The sequence below is a fragment of the Grampus griseus genome (assembly GCF_964374135.1).
Source record: "Grampus griseus genome assembly, chromosome: 14".
Classification (NCBI taxonomy): domain Eukaryota; kingdom Metazoa; phylum Chordata; class Mammalia; order Artiodactyla; family Delphinidae; genus Grampus; species Grampus griseus.
In genome coordinates, this window is record NC_139008.1 from 50,712,164 (window position 1) to 50,729,990 (window position 17,827).

Sequence of the window (17,827 nt, forward strand, 5' to 3'; positions counted from 1 at the left end):
CATTTGAGTTTTTTCTGCAGTAGTTCCCCATTCTCCAGGGAGGGAGGCTGAGAACTGGATGGGAGGAAGTAGAGGGTAGAGCGTCCACTTGATGTCTGTTGTGGGAAACGTGACTGGCTTTTTGGGGGAGTACCAACTAGTTGCAAGAGTCTCAACTGAAAATTTTCCAAAGAATCCCCTGTAGCCCACAACTGTCTTCTCCAAAAGTAGGTTCCCAAGCTCAGGAAGGGTGAGGGGCACCATGCTCTTTGGCATGAGAATTTCATGTTTATTAGTGATTTGACATTTCTGTTAGGGTTAATCAGATAGTTTCCATCCCTTAGAAACCTATGTTCTCTTATTATTCAAGGGGGCTAAACTCACCTCTGGCCTGGAGCTGACCTCGGTTTACATGCACACCAGATCCCCACCTGGAGGCATCTGCCATCTCAGGTAGCCCTCTCGAGTTAAGTCAGGTGGCTGGATCTAAACTCTTCAGCTAACGGCCTGGCTCCTTTCTGAGGGGTGTGTGGAAAACAGGCCACAGGGGCACAGAATCAAAACAGGTTCAAATATGGGGAACTCCAAGGAATGCACATTTGAAGACCTTACCAGCCCTTCGTGAATTTTTTTCCCAGTACCAGCATTTTGCTTTTAAACCATTCCTTAGTACCCTAATTAGGGAAAATTTGGGGGTAGAGGTGAGAAGGGGCAGATAGGAGGTAGGGGAGATTGGTTTGTATGGAAACGTTGGTGAGAAAAGTCTAGATGGGATTACATATGACAACTGGATGTCTTGCATTTAGTATAATTGGGAAGAGTGGGGACTGCGGTACATTAAGACAAAACACCCACGTTGCTACTGCTTATGGTTCTGATCTTAGATATGTCCCTTCCAAAATATGGACTAGTTCTCTCATCAATGATCATCAAGATGGGACACATCACCATTAAGAAGGTGCCTTTCTGGGAATTCCCTGGGAGCCCAGCAGTTAGGCCTTTGTGCTTTCACTGCGGTCGCCGGGGTTCAATCCCTGGTCGGGGAACTAAGATCCTGCAAGCCACGTGGAATGGTCAATAAATAAATAAATAACAACGAAGAAAGAAGGTGCCTTTCTTAGGCTGTTAAAATGCCAAAATTCCTAAACCATCCTTGGTGACTTTGAACCAATGTCACGAGGTCAGTTAGCTGCTTTCTTTTATTCCCTAGCATGATGAGATCTAATACTGAAAACATTGTCCATGTTGATCCACCCATTAAATGCAGTAAATAAATAACCACAAATTAGCCACCGTTTTATTTTCTCATAACTCAGTATGTTGGAAAATATTTTCCTTTCACCCTTGCAGCCCATCATGCCCCACAGTTTCGGAGGGTTTGAGCCACGATCCGGCCCCTTTTCCTCAGGACGTACCCAATATAGGGGCCAAAATTTTGTCCACCTTTCAGGGGAAATCAGTCTTTTCCCTAAAGAGATCTCCTCCAACATAGCATTAGGTCCTCCCGCAGAGGGGTTGGCAGAGGCGTCTGCCAGCCCGCAGGTTTCCTTCGACCTTGGTTGTGACCTAGAGTGTCGCTGTTAATTGCGAGGCTCGCCTCAAGGTAGAAAATAGCATCGGTTTCCACTGCCACCCCAGAGAAGCCAAGTTCTGCTGCCGGGCGACGGCGGTGAGACAGTCTTCCAGGCTAGTCTCCGGCCACCCAGAGCTGCTCGGAGGCCGCCTACAGGTGCAATCCCGGCACTGCGGCCTGGGCAGCGGGACGGGGAGGGTGCGAGCCCCAGCCCATCTGCATCGCTGCCTGCCTCTTGCAAAGCCTGCGCAGGGCCCTCCCCCCCGCCCCTCGTGCCAGCCGCCCTCTGCCCCCGGCTTCCCCTCCTCTGCCCCGGCGCGGTTTGGAAAGGAAGCTGGGAGCCCTCCGAGGCTCCGCAGACTCGGGTTTGGAAGAGGGTAGGGCGCGGCCGAGGCTTCCCCTCGAATCTGCGGCCAGCCTGCCTCCGGGAAAGTTTTTCAAAGTTCCCAGCAGCGCCTGCCCAGGTCGCCTCCGCGGGGCGAGCAGACGGCGGCCAGCGCGCCAGCCTCGCCGCCGCCGCCAGCCGCGCGCTCTGGGCGACTCTCTCGCTCGCTAGCTTGCTCGCGGGAAGCCGGCCCGGCTCCCGGCTGGCAGGCCCTCCTCCCGGGGCGAAAGCCGCAGCTGACGCAGGCGGCTCGGAAGGCGGAAGCTGCCCCGCTCCGACTGCTCAGGCAGCGCCGCAGGGCCTACACCTGGGGCCCCGACGGGCGGCCAGAGGCGCCCGGCCCGAGGTGCCCGAGGGGGCGGTCCGCGCGGGGGGCCCCGGGCGTCTAAGTGGCTTAGCGCGTCCCAGAGCAACGGAGACCTTCCGTTCCTCCCCGCGCCCTACCCCCTACCCGCCTCCCGCCTGGCCCAAAGCGCCCGAGGGCGGGGGTCTGCGCTGGGCCCCCACACGTCTACGCGTCCCTGCGCTTCCCTGAGCCCCCTGCCCCTTCCAAGATCCTCCCTGTACTCCCCCACCCCATCCAACGGGAGGGAAGGGGCGTGTCGATGGTGGGCACGCCCCTCATGAATATTAATAAGCGCGCATGCGCCTGCCAGGCGCGCTGGGTAGAGGTGGCTAGCCCCGGCCGCGGCTCCCAGACGGGCTCTCTGAGTCCCTCTCCGAGAGCCGGGCGGGCACGCGTCATTGTGTTACCTGCGACCGGCCCGCGAGCTGGGTTCGGGTTGTTTTTTTTTTTTCCTCCCCTCCCTCCCTCCTCTCTAAGCAGCTGATCTGAAAGGGAATAAAAGGCTGCGCATAATCATAATAATAAAAGAAGGGGAGCTCGAGAGAAGGAAAGAAAGCCGGGAGGTGGAAGAGGAGGGGGAGCGCCTCAAAGAAGCGATCAGAATAATAAAAGGAGGCCGGGCTCTTTGCCTTCTGGAACGGGCCGCTCTTGAAAGGGCTTTTGAAAAGTGGTGTTGTTTTCCAGTCGTGCATGCTCCAATCGGCGGAGTATATTAGAGCCGGGACGCGGCGGCCGCAGGGCCAGCGGCGACGGCAGCACCGGCGGCAGCACCAGCGGCAGCACCAGCGCGAGCAGCAGCGGCGGCGGCGGCGGCGTCCCGAGTGCCCGCGGCGCGCGGTGCAGCGATGCGGTCCCCACGGACGCGCGGCCGGCCCGGGCGCCCCCTGAGCCTCCTGCTCGCCCTGCTCTGCGCCCTGCGAGCCAAGGTAAGAGCCCGCCGGGCCACTCTCCCGACCCGTCCTCTTCTTTCCCCGGACGCCTGCGGTTGAGCCTCTGGAGCGGGCTCGGTAGCCCTGGGGCGCCGGCTCCCGCCCCAGCCCCTGCGCCCAAGAAGCTGCACTTGGGCTGGGGGAGACCCTGGCTCCTAAATGTACACTCCAGGCTGGGCAGAGCGCGCGTTCGCTCCGCTCTTGCTCCCGGGGTGGGGTGGGGGGCAGTCGTATCGGTTTGCTCCCACTCTAGCCTCTCAAGCCTGGGAATCACGTTGAGTCCTTGCACCCAGTTTTGTAAAATTATTTTCACTTGGCGCCAAGGGCTCGTCGGGGCGGGCGGGGACGGAGTCGCCACTTCCACCCCCGAAGAAAACAACTTTCCCCTGCGCTGACCTCCCTCCCTCCCTCTCTCGCCGGCAGGTGTGCGGGGCCTCCGGCCAGTTCGAGTTGGAGATCCTTTCCATGCAGAACGTGAACGGGGAGCTGCAAAACGGGAACTGCTGCGGCGGCGCCCGGAACCCGGGGGACCGCAAGTGCTCCCGCGACGAGTGTGACACGTACTTCAAAGTGTGCCTCAAGGAGTACCAGTCGCGCGTCACGGCCGGGGGGCCCTGCAGCTTTGGCTCAGGGTCCACGCCTGTCATTGGGGGCAACACCTTCAACCTCAAGGCCAGTCGTGGCAACGAACGCAACCGCATCGTGCTACCTTTCAGTTTTGCCTGGCCGGTGAGTGACGGCCGGGGGGCGGACGGACAGTGGTTTGCACCCGTGGGCCGAGCTCTGCTTTCTCTTGCGAGAGGAGAGGGATTTAAAGGGCCTTGGCTGGAAGCTCGGCGCTAACCCGGGATGTCTCTGTGGTGGCGGGGTTAGGGAGCCGAGGCTCTGTAGCTAGATCTCGGCAGGCCCCAGCCCCAGTGCTTTTTGCTAAGCGCACGAAAGTGGGACCCCAGAGCGGATGGTGGGGCAAGGCTCCTAGGAAGGCCGGTTGAAACTTACAACGTGAAGGCCCGAGAGTAACCGCCCGAGCCAGGAGGTCATTATAGATGATCTTTGCTCAGCCTTATTAAACCTGATGCGCCGGGGAAGGCGGCTCGGCACAGTTCTGGCCTCCGAACGCCGTCCAAATTGGCACCCTCGCGTTTCCCGTGAGCAGCCGGGAGGGCGGGTGTGTCCTTCCTGGAGGGTGTGGGGAGCCCACTTCCCGCTGCTCCCCGGGAGATTTCGATGCGTGCGGGGGCGCGCTCTGGGCTGAGTGTAAGGCCGGGGGGCGGCCGCCGCCGGGGGGGCGGCCGGGCTTTCCCCAGAGCTGTGGGCACGGGAGCCACCCGCCCCCTGTCGGCCCCTTCCTGCCCTCGCCCCCGCGCGGCGTAGCCCTTGTGGCCTCACTAACAGCGGTTCCCGGGCTCTGGAACAGCTGTGTTTGCAAACTTCCCCGGGAAGGGCGGGGGTGCGCCCTCGTCCGGTGGGCGCGCGGGCCCCGCGAGCGTCGGGGGGCGTGCCGAGGCCTGGAAGGGGCGGCCCTAGCGAGGCAGCCCCTGCGGGTGCAAGTGCACAGACCCACGACTCCGGAGCCGCTCGAGGCTCGGGCCCCGCTGGCCGATCCTGCAGCGAGGCCCTGGCAACGTCTCGAAATGGGTGGAAGGAAGATGAGTGTGATTGCAGAAGGGGAGGAAAGGGGAAAATGTTGGTGCCCTCTGCCCCGCTCCTGCCGTCCAGGAGGCGTGACTCAGTACCAGGACTGGGGCTTGGCCCGGCCTGTGCTGGGCGGGTGGGTGGTGAGAGGGGGAGGTCGGTGCCCTGGGGAATACTCTTCGCCACGTGCTCTGATGGGGCGCACTCTGCTGCCTCCTATCGCGGGCTAGGGCTGCAATCGCAACTGTGAGAAGGGAGGGGAGAGAGTCAGCCTTGGAGTATGTGAGAAGCTCGGGGTGCCTCTCAAGGCCCACGTTGACTGGGGCTGGCGTTATAAAGTGCCCTCTGCCTGGGTGGGATGAGACATTTATCAGAACATGCCATTAAAAGGGGCTTATAAAAACCTGTGGTTTGTGGAATTCTCTGAGAATGGAGGACTGAGTCTGTTGCGGGATCTCATTTTTACAAAGAGTGTTTATCTTGTTTGTTAATCCCCTTTAGGGAGAACTTTAAGCTAAAGAGGTTGGCCGCTTTTTAATCTGGCTGGGCCCAAGTTGACTGTGACGACTGACCGCCCTTGCCCTTGTCCGTGTGTTTGGAGGTAGGGGGAAGGGGCCTGCAGGTGGTTACACCCGCCTGGAGGATCAGTCCGGAGCCCCTCGCTTTTCACAAGACCATAAAAGGAATCTTATTACTGATGTGGAAAAGCTGCAGGGCTGGCTGAGGTTCCTCTTGGAGAGGAGGGTCAGAGAAACGGCTGGGATGAACACAGGGAGCCTTGCTCCCCTGGCTGGCTGGGGAAAGTGACCCAGAAGGTGTGTCTGCCTCCTTTTGACACTTGGCAGAGAGCCGAGATGGGGAAGAGCAGCAGTGGTGTGTGAGGGCAGGGAGACGATTGATTTGCTGGTGCTCGTCTGTGGTTTCAGGCCCCGCGGGTCACCAACCATGAAATAGACTCTCGGCTTTTCTAGAATGGGGGAGACGGCTGGAGCTCACACTGAGAGTGTGGTTCTTTTGAAGCTGGGCCAAATGCCTGCTTCCCTCCTAAACAAGTCCCCACCCCACCGTCCCAAAAAGGCCTGCTGTGCAGTGTAAGCTTGACTTCCCAAGAGAGAGTGGAGGTGGGGTGTGCCGTGTTATTTTCCCCAGCACGGTTGGAGAAACACCACTGTCTGTAACTTTCAAGAATGATTCCAGTGTGAGTGTTAACTGAAGTGAAAGCACTTAGGTAGCTGGATTAGTACCGAAGTAGATCGCACAGCTTCACTCAGTTTGGCAATTAAATATTAGTGAGCGTGTCTATTTAAAGCTGATATCTTAAATAGGTAATAGCTGAACTTAGTATAGAATTCAAGATGGAACAAGGAGGATACAGAGTTTAAAAAAAAAAAAATCTAAACTACCTTGGACTTCCTGGCCCCTAAGCTTCTAACCCTTAGGCAGCCACAATTAGTGTCCGTGTGGTTCCTCCCAAGTTTGCTGACAGTGGCAGAGAGGTGGTTCAGGGTGCACAAAAGAAGGTCACTTTAGAAGGTGGTGTAATTATGTGTTTTGTCTGGAATTATGGCCCCAATCAAACAACTGCTTGTGTTCTGAAGAGGAAGAGGAGAAAACGATTTGGTCAGATCTGAAGTGTAATCCACAGGCCAGTGTCCTTGTGAGAAGCTCTGTGGTGTGGGCCTGCCCTCCAGACAGTATCAGATTGTGTCCCACTTGGGGTCCACTGCCCGAGCCGCAGCCTGGTGATGGTTTTCTTTCGTGGCTTCTAATAAGCATAGCAGTGCTGCTCAGAGGGGCTTGACTTGAAGCAACTAGCCTGATTTATGATCCTCCAATCAGGGGACCCAGTGATAAGACCATGCATTATCGGAGGTAATTAGGCTCAACGGGAAATGATTGGGGAATAACCATTTAGAAATCACTGAAATGGTTAAGTTGCACTTCCCAAAATTAGTACTAAATCCCAGGAGTGCCTGATAATTAAAAGTACATTAGTGTAATTACCACTACCCAGTCCCAAAAGCTTTTTAGGAACTCCAGAGCCCCAGTTAGCTGTACTGATGCTTTGCTGGCCCTGGAGTGAAGTGAATCTGGAGAAATTTGGGGGGAAGCAGTTCAGGTACCTGGTCTCTTGGCCTCATATTTAAATGCCATTGACATTGACAAAAGGCTTGCTGAGATCAACTTCCATCTTTTAGGAAAACCCAGTGAAGTGTGATTCTTGCATACCAGAGGGATGCCAGCTTTGGCATCACACTTGAGGCCTGAATGACCAACGGCCAGGGGTTTGGGTAAATCGGATGCTATAAGGTTAGTCGCAGACCGTAACTGACATGCCCTTGCCTTTATGCCTTCCTCTGTGCTTTCGGGTCCCTAGGCCTCCGCAGATGGGTAGCCACGTGGAGGGATGGGATTCTCATTTGAACTGGCTCCTCTCTGCAGTCAGACTGTGCCACCCACGTGGTCAGCATGCGTGCATACAAATAGCACACGTGTGTACGTGCTCAGAGCAAGCGACTTTCTGTGTATGGGGAAAACACCCTTTGCCCTAAGATACCTACCTCGAACTAAAGTGATGAAATGATATGTCTGCATTGCAAAACCAGGCTGGAGAGAAAGTTGAGCTATGCCTGCTTCGTACTGAGTGTCTGCAGAATGGCTACTCCCCCCATGGAATCCCTATTCAAGGTACTTGGTTTCTGATCGTTCTTTCCTCTTCCAGGTGTAACCTCTGTGTGTTCTTCCTCCTTGTTGTCTTGTTTCTTAGCAACTTATTCAAACCTCCAGTACTTATAGGAGTTTACTACCCACCAGCTCCACACCCATAATTCTACAGGGACTTCAAGCATTTTTCAAGAATGGTGAAGCTTTTGGCATGGAGGCTGTTTGGGGGAGTTGGATGGTTAAGGAGGAGAGGCAGCAGCCACTTACAAAGCATGTAGCCTCCCAGAAAGCCAGCAATCTGAATGCTGCCTAAAATCTTTACAGCAAATAGTTGTAAGGGACATTTTGGATGGAAGGTATGTGGAAAGTTTAGCATAGAGGAAAAATGTTATTCATGAAAAAACGAAGCCAAGGCAACAGGGAGTCTTCACGTCCTGATCTGAAAACAGGAATGCAAACAGAGGTCTTGGCCGGATTCGTAGCAGCCACTGGCCCATTGTAGGAGGGCCAGAACCTGGTTCCAATGCCAGGCTTTCGAGATTAGTTACAGTGTAAGAATGCGTAATCTCTGGATATGCATACAATCAGCATGGTAATCCATAAAGGCAAATATTCCTGAGAACTCCCCCTTGGTAAGCGTTCAGAGGCATGTTCCTACGCTCTGCCCCTTCAACCCCCAGGGTGAGGTTCCAAGCTGCCCCAGCTTTTAAATACATTTAAAAAAAAAATTAGCCCTAAACAAACCTAACCTAGTTTTCAACTTTAGGAAGACGTTTGTTTTAGTATGCATGGGAAGTGATGATTCTTGTGTTCTCTAGAATGGTAGAGGCGGAGGGGTAGGGTTCTGGGTTCAGAAATATCCCGCCTCTAGCTTGGCATGGGGCGGGGGTGAGTGGCTGTGTTGTGACTTCTTGCTGGTTTCTGATCACCGCGTGCACTACCCTGCCCTGTGGCCCTTGTTTCTGTGGCACCAGTGACATTTGTCTCTGGTGCACTGCGTGTGCTGGGAGGACACAACAGCGTGGCTCGCAGTGGTTAAAAGTGGCACATAAATAGTCAAACATTCAGGGCCCTCCATCAGTTCAGCCCAGTCTTTATGCGCTTCTGGTAAACGAGTAGAAAGGCATCTTGTTCAGGCTTGCTCTGTGTGAACCGGACGGTTGTGCTTGGCTGGTTTCTCGGTATTCTATCTATTAACCTCGCCACCCTTTTGTAACTGGTGCATTTAATTATCAGTGGGATGCTTTTCAAACAGGTAGGGGTAATGATGGGAAAGGGGGTGGGGGGCCTCTCATTGAGAGTCTCAAATCTGGATATGAGCTTCGGGGCCCTGCTTGGTGAGTCTTTGAGGTGGGCTTTCATGAGAAAATCACCCTTTGTAACCAGATCAGACTCTATTGAAATGTCAAGCCCTGCAGACTAAATTGCTTTCTGTGACTGAGGTCTCAGCCGGGATGCCATGGGGTGGCTGTCCTCCCTCCGTGCCTCACCTTGCCCAAACCCTGCCACACATGAATCGTTGGAGCGAGCGTGCATGTACCCACTCATGACATCTCTGGAGCCTTTATTGAATACGTTTGTGCTTGGAATGTTTTATACTCCGGCCACCCAGACGCAGGCAGGACAATAGTGTGGCCGAATTGACTGAAATGAGGATTACGGGGAATAATGCAGCCGCTGCACAAATAATGCAGATACAGGGCCAGCCACAGGAAGCGACAGTTGAGTCAGCAGAGCACAGGGCCCCAGACCGACCTGGGGCCGCTGCCTCTGTACAATGGCCCTGTGGGTGCTCCCAGGGCGCGCTCCCTGCTGCCTGCCCTGAAGCCCGGGCTTTTGGATGCCGCACGTGTGCCGTTTGCCTGGTGGGCTGTTTGTGTCCATCAGCTTGGCAGGAGGGGAAGCAGCAGCTTCTCAGGGCTCAGTTTGGCTGCCACTGTTGCCAGGAAGAGGAAGCTCTCAGCTGCCAGCACAATTACCTTTGTTTCTCACATCCCCCCTTCTTAATATGGCAATTAAGTGCTTACCACTCCGCCCGGTGCCAAGGTAACCACCATGGGGCTGGATGGGCGCGGAACACAGGCCTCCCGCAGCCCCAGTGCCAAGGGCGGGAGGAGGCGCTGGGGGCCCTTCAATGCCAGGACCCTCCTGGAGGTAGAGTTCCATGGGCATCCTCCCCAGAGGTCCTCCTGAAAGCTGACCATTGCTCCTTCCTGCTGCACGAGAGGGAGAACCAGCTGCCGTGTTGCCAGGTTTCCCTGGAGCTGGGAGGGACAGAAGCGATTCACACTGTGAAGCCAGACTGAAGATCTGCTGGCTGCCCATCCCTCCTGCTTTACCCCCAGGCCATTTTTCTGGAAAAAATGTAAGGAAAAATAGACGAATGCCAGGTAGCTTTTTATAAGAATCCTGTTCTCCTAGTTTGAAACCAAGAAAAATCCAGGTGTTTGCTGTCTTTTATGTTTTTTGCGGGTTTTCTTTTTTTTTTTGTATGAACTTGTTAATAAGTTGAAACACCTGCCCGTCATCTCGCCTGCACCCCTTCCCAAGCCGTGAGAAGGGCCCTGGGACTTGGCCTCTCTAGGGTTAGGTTTGCAGTGGCCACTTGGGTGTGATGTGATTGTAGTGGAATGCCAGTTTGGGGCCTGGTACCTGGCCTTGATGGCATAAGGTGCCCATGATCTGGATCCCGGAGTCGGGATGTACATTCTGGGATGTGCAGAGGTCAAGCGTGGGCCTGGGAAAACTTAAAGTTCCCTAGCAACCAATAATCATTGCCAAATTATCTCGATTGTGTGGGGCTGGAGTGGGAGCTTAAGAGTGCCTCCTAATAGGAGCATTGGAGAGAATCCTTTTCTCTGAAGGCTGGGTGGGAGGAATCCTTCTGCCCCAGGAGGCGAGTCCTAGAACCACAGTCCCTTCTCTGAAACAAGGGAGAGAGACGGTCCAGGGCTGCTGCTTGAATTTTCTACCAACGCCTCGTTGTCAGTGCTGCAGCCCCCAGCCCCTGCCCCACCTTCACCTCCTAGAAGGCCGTTCATGGGGAAATCATGATGCCAGCTGGTGTCAAGGGCTCTGTACTCCTCTTTCCCCTCCAGGTGGGGCATGTTGGTCAGCGACTTCTGAGGTCTCCCAGTTCTGGAAGGATGAGTCCGGGAGAGAGCCTGGCCTTCTAGGATCTTGTGCAAGAACCAAGGATGCCCTCGCCCTTGAGCTTTAAGCAGAGTTACTACTGTCACACCAGCTCGGTCCCGGGATGCCTTCCCTTTCTGTGGGGTTGTGGGCATAGTATGTGTTTAGTGCCTGTACAAGTCTGAACAAACTCCCGGGTACCAGTGCATTTAATCAGAGGATTAATGACAACAATATGTGGAAGTGGAGAACGTGGGTCTCGACGTGACCAGCAAATGAAGGGCTTCATTATCCAGAATCAGACCCACATGTGGCCTCATTTGGACTTGGCTGTCATGTCAAATCAGTAGAGAAACCTCTAATTTCTTGGTGCTCTCAGGGAAGAGTCTGGTAATTTGTAGGAAGTCCTAAGAAACACTGAGGCAGTAAATAAGGTGTAACTTCCACTAATAAAACACCAGTGACGACAGCAATGAATTTGGACCTCTGGCCACTTGCAGGAGAGGGCTGGGTATGTGCCCCGGCTTGCCCAGTTTTGCTTGCTTTTCTGAGCATTTTCCCACAGTTATCAGTGAGCGAAATGGAATCCTCCTCTGCTTTGAGTATGAAACATATTTCGGCTGAATTCCAAGGCGGGGTCTATCACAAGATATTTTTATGTTCAGAGACCTGCTGGGTCGCTGTGTGAGCAGTAAGCTTGCTTTGAGTTATGAATGAAGTTCCTTTTTCTTTTTTTTCTTCCCCCCTCTGTTTTTGCCTTCACCTCGTAGGTGGCACTGTATTATTTGATCAATATACGCTACTATTTCCGACGTACTGGTACCTGCCACTGACAAGGCGGGGATACATAAAAGGGTTCATGTGCCTTTCCTCCCTACTCTCTACCCCTTTGGATACATTTCCCCAGCACCAAGATAGCAGAAGTTTTCTTGAAACCCTGGTGTTTTGTGAGACCGACCTCATTCTAAATTACAAATGAAGATTTGAGTAAAAGTGGGAATTTGCTAATGGCTTGGATTTGGCAGTGGTGGGGGGCACGGGGAGGAGGTGGAATTCTGAGATAAGCCTGGAAGATAAAAGGTACCTTCAGTAGAATGGCTGGCATCCCGCCAGTGTCCAGGGAATTTGTTTAGTTAGTGGACTCTGATTATTCCTGGAATGTTAGATCTTATTGACAGATAAGTTTATCAATAAATACAACCCATGGGGTGCAGCGCTTTCTTCCTTTTATACTTTGGTCCCTAGAGTCCGCCCCCCCTGCACCCCCAAGTTAGGTTACCGCCTTTGTCTTCAGAGTCTATTTGCACCTACCCACCCCTCCTGCTTCCTGGAGTCACCTGATACTTGTGGGAGCCGAGATGGTCTCACACAGACAGGGCTTTCAAAGGGGTTCTGCAAAGGAAAAGGGGCCTCCCCGGGGACCTCCCCACCAGGGCCCAGAGTGTAACAGCAATCCCCAGCCCTCCTCACTGGGTGAGCGCCTCCACTCCCAGGTACAAACACCTGGTTTGGTTAGCTTAGAATCAATTCTTTGTGTGGTTTTCTCAAGCACAAGGGTTAGAGTCTGGAAAGTTTAGGAAAAGCATACGCAAAGTGTTCACAAGTCTAGGGAGATGGCATTTCTTGGTCGGGACTTTAGGCTGCCTGCATGAGGACCACGGTGGGCCCGGTGTCTTTTGCCACCCTGGGGTGGGTGCTAGGGGGAGGGGTGGGGAGTCGGTCTGGACCTAAACACCCAAGACCTCACTTCGACAGCAAATACAGTTTCCATTTTGGCTGCATGGTTTTGTTTGGCAGGGAGGCCGAGAAGGCCTGACCTTTGCGAGCTGACCCCCGTTTCTGAATACTGAGCTGTTGTTTATCTGTGTTACAGAGGTCCTACACTTTGCTTGTGGAGGCGTGGGATTCCAGCAATGACACTGTCCGTAAGTATCACAGCCATGGGCTGAGCGCGTGAGTCTGGAAGCACAGAGCTTGGCACCTGGTGTTTGTCAGAGCTGGACAGAGCTGTCCCCAGGCTGCTTCAGAGCTCTTCTGCCACTGCCCCTGCCTCTCCCCCAACCCCCCCCACACCCCACCCCACCCCCCACCCCCCCGTGGAGTCTTTTTCCATCAATTCCCCTAGAATTTTCGCTTGGAACATTAAGTGGCCAGGACAGATCGCCAGTTAACTCAGTCCCTGAATACGGCCCCTAGATTATCTTTGGGATAGAGATCTTAATGGTTTTACAACTCTAAAACCTTGTAGACTTGCGAAAGGATCAAAGTAGTGACTTTTTAAAAGTCCATTTAAAGTTTAAGTGAGCATTTAATCTCTCATCGGAAAGATAAAGCCCGAAGAGGTGGCTTTGGGCTCTAAAGACCGACCTTGAATTTCACTTGTTGGGCAGGTGAGCCCCCAGCCGGTCAGGGTTTCCCACACTGTGCATGACAGGTGTTCCAGTGCCTCACGGCCATCACACTGGCCTTGTCCCCTTCTGAAAGGTGGCTCTGTTCTCAGCGCAGGCTGCTTTTCAGGGCTACTGGGGGTGGGTGGGTGCTGGGGTCGGGGGAAGCCCTAGAGGATGCCGGTAGAAACGGCAGTATCTGTCTGGCTTAGAACGGAGTCTTTGCTCTTGGATTGTAGCTTCAAAATACGTTTCCCCTCCCTCGCTGAGACTGCCAGCCAGTTCCCTTTTTGCCAGCAGGATCTGGGTGGTTGTCATGGGAAAACTTGATTCACGCTGAAACCTGAGTCTGCAAGAGGAGGGGTTGACTGGCCTGGTGTCTCTGTGTGCCCCCCGATCCCATCCCTCTGCGTGTCTCATCCTCTCTGACCCTTGGTGTGTTTGCTGCTAAGAACATTCCCCCCTCTTCTCGCCTTGCTTTTTTCTTCTTGACTCTGGGACTGGTGAATAACCAGAGAGGGCACAGTGAGGGCTTAGAATCCAAGAGGCAGCCACTGCCCAACTGTCTCGCTGGCCCACCTTGAGCCGCTCGATCACTGCTGAGCCCCGGTTGCCAGAAGCTTCAGGCCGTTTGGGTCACTCCTTGTGCTTTGGCATCTGAAGTCCAGATCCGTGGACCTTCCTCCCCGAGTGACACCCCCGTCCTGCTGTTGGTGGAGGAAGGGGAGGCAGTGACCTGCCTGGGCTGTGGCTGATGCCAGTCAGGGTCCTGGGCACCTGTTTGTTCTCTGTTCCCTCCCCTGCCACACGCGTTGTGGGCTGGGTGAGCGTTATGTCACTGACCTGCTTACAATGGTAACTGTACATTGGGAAGATGGGGGATGGGGAGGGGGATACAGGCTCTTCAGATGTCCTGGTGCAGATGTTAACACAGGCTGGCCGGTGGCGTGAGCATCCTTGAGGTTGACCCTGGCTCCCGGTAAGAGCTGGGTTAGGACACCTGTCAGGGTGTACAAGGGGCCCCTAGTGTTTGCAGGGCCCTTCCTGGGCCTTCCTCCAGCCCACGGGTCAGGTAGCTGTTCCTCCAGAAGCTGGTGCCCCTCCAGAGCTGCCCATGGTTGTCTGCCCCATTTTGGGGCTCTGGAGCCTCTCCTCTCTTGCTAAGAGGTAAAATCACTGGAAGGACACAGGAAGACGTGGGGTAGAGATAAAGGGCGTTCAGGCCTCTACTCTTGAAGGAGAGGGGTTGCCTCAAAGTCACGGAACGCCCACTGTGGAGCATTGAGCCTCATTTTTTTTTTTTTTTTTTTGCGGTACGTGGGCCTCTCACTGTTGTGGCCTCTCCCGCTGCGGAGCGCAGGCTCAGCGGCCATGGCTCACGGGCCCAGCCGCTCTGCGGCATGTGGGATCTTCCCGGACCGGGGCACGAACCCGTGTCCCCTGCATCGGCAGGCGGACTCTCAACCACTGCGCCACCAGGGAAGCCCGAGCCTCACTTTTGTGACCCTGGTGAGGAGGGATGGGGGTTTGCTGGGAGTGGCTTATCCATGTGCTCGTGCAGCCTCCCTTTTGTGATGCTTCCAAGGTATCTCGGATTCCAGCATATTCAGAACCAAATGTGTCATCTTCCCTCCCCAGAAGCAGAGCCCGCCTAGGGCCCTTTACGGACGACTGGCACCAGCATTTGAACGCCCATTACCATAAGCCAGAAATCTGGACAGCACCTCCTGTGTACCACCCTCTCTTAGCATCAGTATCTAATCCACCTCCAAGTTCTGAAAATCTTATGTCCAGTGCTCCACACCCAATCCTGACAGGGTTTGCCTCCCTCCACCTCCCCTGCTGCTACCCTGGTCCATGTCACCATCTGCTTACGCCTGAATTCTTACAGTAGCGGCTGAATTAATGCACCCCTATCTACTCTGGTCCACCTCCAGCGCTTTCTCCATTCTCCTGCCATCTTGATCTTTTCAGAGCATAACATTGGAGTGTCACCTTTACTGAGAGCCACTTGGTAACTTCCTGTTGCCCTCGGGACAGATCTTTGTGTGGCCCCAAAGCCCCTTGCATGGCCCAGTCTTGTCTCCCTGCCAGCTCCATCTCACATGCCACGTTGTCATCTGTCATACCTGTATTCTCTCAAACCCCACCAGTGAACTTTCTGTCCTCAAATGCATCACATTCTCTCCTGCCTCAGGGCCTTTGCACGTGCTGTTCACACTGCCTGGAATGTTTTGCTTTTACTCCCTTCACCCTCTGTCCCTCCCAAGGCACTGTCCTCCGTGAGGGCAGACGCTGAGGTTGTGTAGCAACCCAACTGGGGTTGGCTGCTCTTTGGGGACCAAACAAGGCTTCAGATTAGAGGCAGAGCCCTGAGCTTGGGAACAGAGAATTCCTTCTCACGTCCGCTCTGCAATGAACCCTTGGGAGCAGAGCCTGGCCCAAGTGAAACCCAGGTGATGTACACATGTTAGAAAGTATTTCTGAGGCCAGCCCTCCAAGGTCGTTGCTATTGCATTTCAGCACTGCACTATATAAGGGTGCAGATCTTACTCTCTCCCCCAGAGCAAATGATTTCAGTTTCTCGTTCTGATCAATAGATATGTAAACACAGGTTGGCATACTTAGGACCAGGTTTCCCTCATACTGTAGCCTTCTTGGTTAAGCCTTCTTGGTTAAGGTTTGTGGTTGGCGTGGTTGCAGGATTCTGCTCAGACTCGCCTCTCATCCCCTCCTCCTTGGCCTGCAAGGCTGTTGTGGGTTCTTCGTGCTCCATCTTCATGCAGTTCAAGGTTGTAGGAAGGCCTGGTAGTATCCCCTTCCAATCTTAAAGCTGGGCTATCAACTGAACTACCCCAAAAACACTGGTAATGCCCTGAGCTGATAGGAAGTGTGATTCAGGCAACAGCAGCTTAGAAGAAGCATCTCTGTAATCCAGATGCCAGAAAGTGTGTCACAGACACATTCAACTCCCTCTGGGCCCTTAGGAAAAATCTGTCACGCAGGTGTGAAGTTAGTTATACAGACCTGTTAGCCCCATCGAGGATTCTGAAATGATGTCTTCACAGCATTTCTCGGAAATAGAGAGCATACCAAACCACTGACTGACATGTCAGCCTGTGCCTTTAGGATAACCCCGACTCTTGTCTGAATTGCTTGTTGTTGCAGCCTGCCTGAGAAGGCTAGTGTGTTTAAGTAATCCCTTTATTAAGATCTCATCATCACATGGTAATAGCTCACTACACTTTTTCATTGAACCAGCAGAGGAAGCACACTGTTAATGCAGGGACATTTTTGTCATTCTTTGGCCCGTGTTTATTTGCAAAACTCAGGTTAGGAAAGCATCCTCTGCAAGCGCTTCATGCGTGCCGGGGTGTAGGTCTGCAGGTATGCAGGCTTGTTCAAGGCCCGTCTTGCCCACAGGTAAAGAGCCCAGAGGGTGAGGGCTGGGGCGCTGTTGGAAGTGGAGTGTGGCCGAAGCTGCCCAGGAGTGCCCGTCTCCTGGTCACCTGTGGGGTTTGCCTAGCCTTGCAGATGAGCACAGGCCTAGAAAAACGGGTGTATGTGGATAAGAATCACAAAGACACTGCAAGCAGGTCCTAACGGTCTCTCCAAGGTGGCCTTGAATTTGACAAGGCGTCAAGGGTTGGTGCTGGCAGGTTTAAGAAAACAAACACAGGACCAGGGTGGGTGCTGACTCGGGGCCTTGCTTGCTTTTCACGCCCCTCCCCTGAACTCCTGGCACCTGGAGTTTGGAGCTCTTTTTGTACCTGTCTCTTTTCATACTAAGTGATAGGTGACCCCAGGGCAGGGACCACTTCTTCCTCCTGGACCTGTCTGGGCCCCAGGCGTGTCTCTTTTCCTCAGTAGGCGCTCTTTAAGGAGCCTGACCCTCAGTCTACCTGTCTGTAAACTGGGATGAATGCTTTTCCCATCTGCCTTCTGGGCAAAGGTGAAAGGTGAAATGCATCAAGTTCATGGTATTGTTACTTAAATGCCAGCTTAAGAGGTGACAAAGTTTATAATTAAAAAAAAATTACTCTTTGGCTTCCAGTGAAGAGTTTGGAAATAGACACAGCCTTTCTAAAGCAAGACACAAAACTCTAAAGCCAGAAAATAAAGATTGCTAACCTTTACCTGGAATAATGAAATTTCTTCAAGAATAGCCTTCCATAAGGGGCCACTTTCTATCACATGTAAAGAGCTTTTGCAAACCAGTATGACCAAACAGCGCAATAGAAAAGTTGGCAAAGGAGAGAAACAGATTGAAGTTCAGAGGAGCTGATACACGTGGTTTTGTCAAAAGGGTTCTCACCATCACTTAATTAAATACCCATTAAATCAGAAAGTCTGATAACGCAGTGTTGGCACTGCTGTTGGGAAACAGTTTCCTTTGCTGGTGGGAGGGCAGACAGATGGGGCTTTTGTTCCTGGTGGTTTGGGTTTTCTGGGCGGAAGCGTGTTGGTTGTGTGTGTCTTCTTCGATCCAGCACTTCCATTTCTGGGATATTTCTTTTTTCTAGAACCACATACAGGCAAATATGTTCAAGGATGTTCCCTGTGGCTTTGCTTAATAGCCAAAGGCCAAAACAACCTCAGTGCACATATTGGGAACTAGGTAAATGATTTCATTTTATTTCCAGATGAAGAAATACTACATGCCCAGTAAAAAGGGTAAATGTATGATGGGGAGGGAGACGAATGGCTCATTTTTTGCCCTTTTGTGTTGTTTGAATTTTGTGCCGTGTGCATTTGTTGTTATTAAAAGTCATCACAATGGTCGGGGGAGAAGCTCTG

The 17,827-nt window shown here is 53.5% G+C and overlaps 1 protein-coding gene across 1 annotated transcript in view; it reads left to right on the forward strand.

The window, feature by feature from the left end:
* Nucleotides 1–2,542: 2,542 nt before the first annotated feature.
* The window catches only part of JAG1 (jagged canonical Notch ligand 1), a gene marked incomplete at its 5' end in the record, with an annotated part of 35,758 nt that continues 20,473 nt past the window's right edge, over nt 2,543–17,827 (forward strand). The window contains 4 exons of the mRNA XM_082670712.1: nt 2,543–2,712; nt 2,968–3,199; nt 3,636–3,941; nt 12,517–12,568. Coding sequence (XP_082526838.1) covers nt 2,543–2,712; nt 2,968–3,199; nt 3,636–3,941; nt 12,517–12,568 — 760 coding nt within the window. The remainder of the gene's footprint in view (nt 2,713–2,967; nt 3,200–3,635; nt 3,942–12,516; nt 12,569–17,827) is intronic.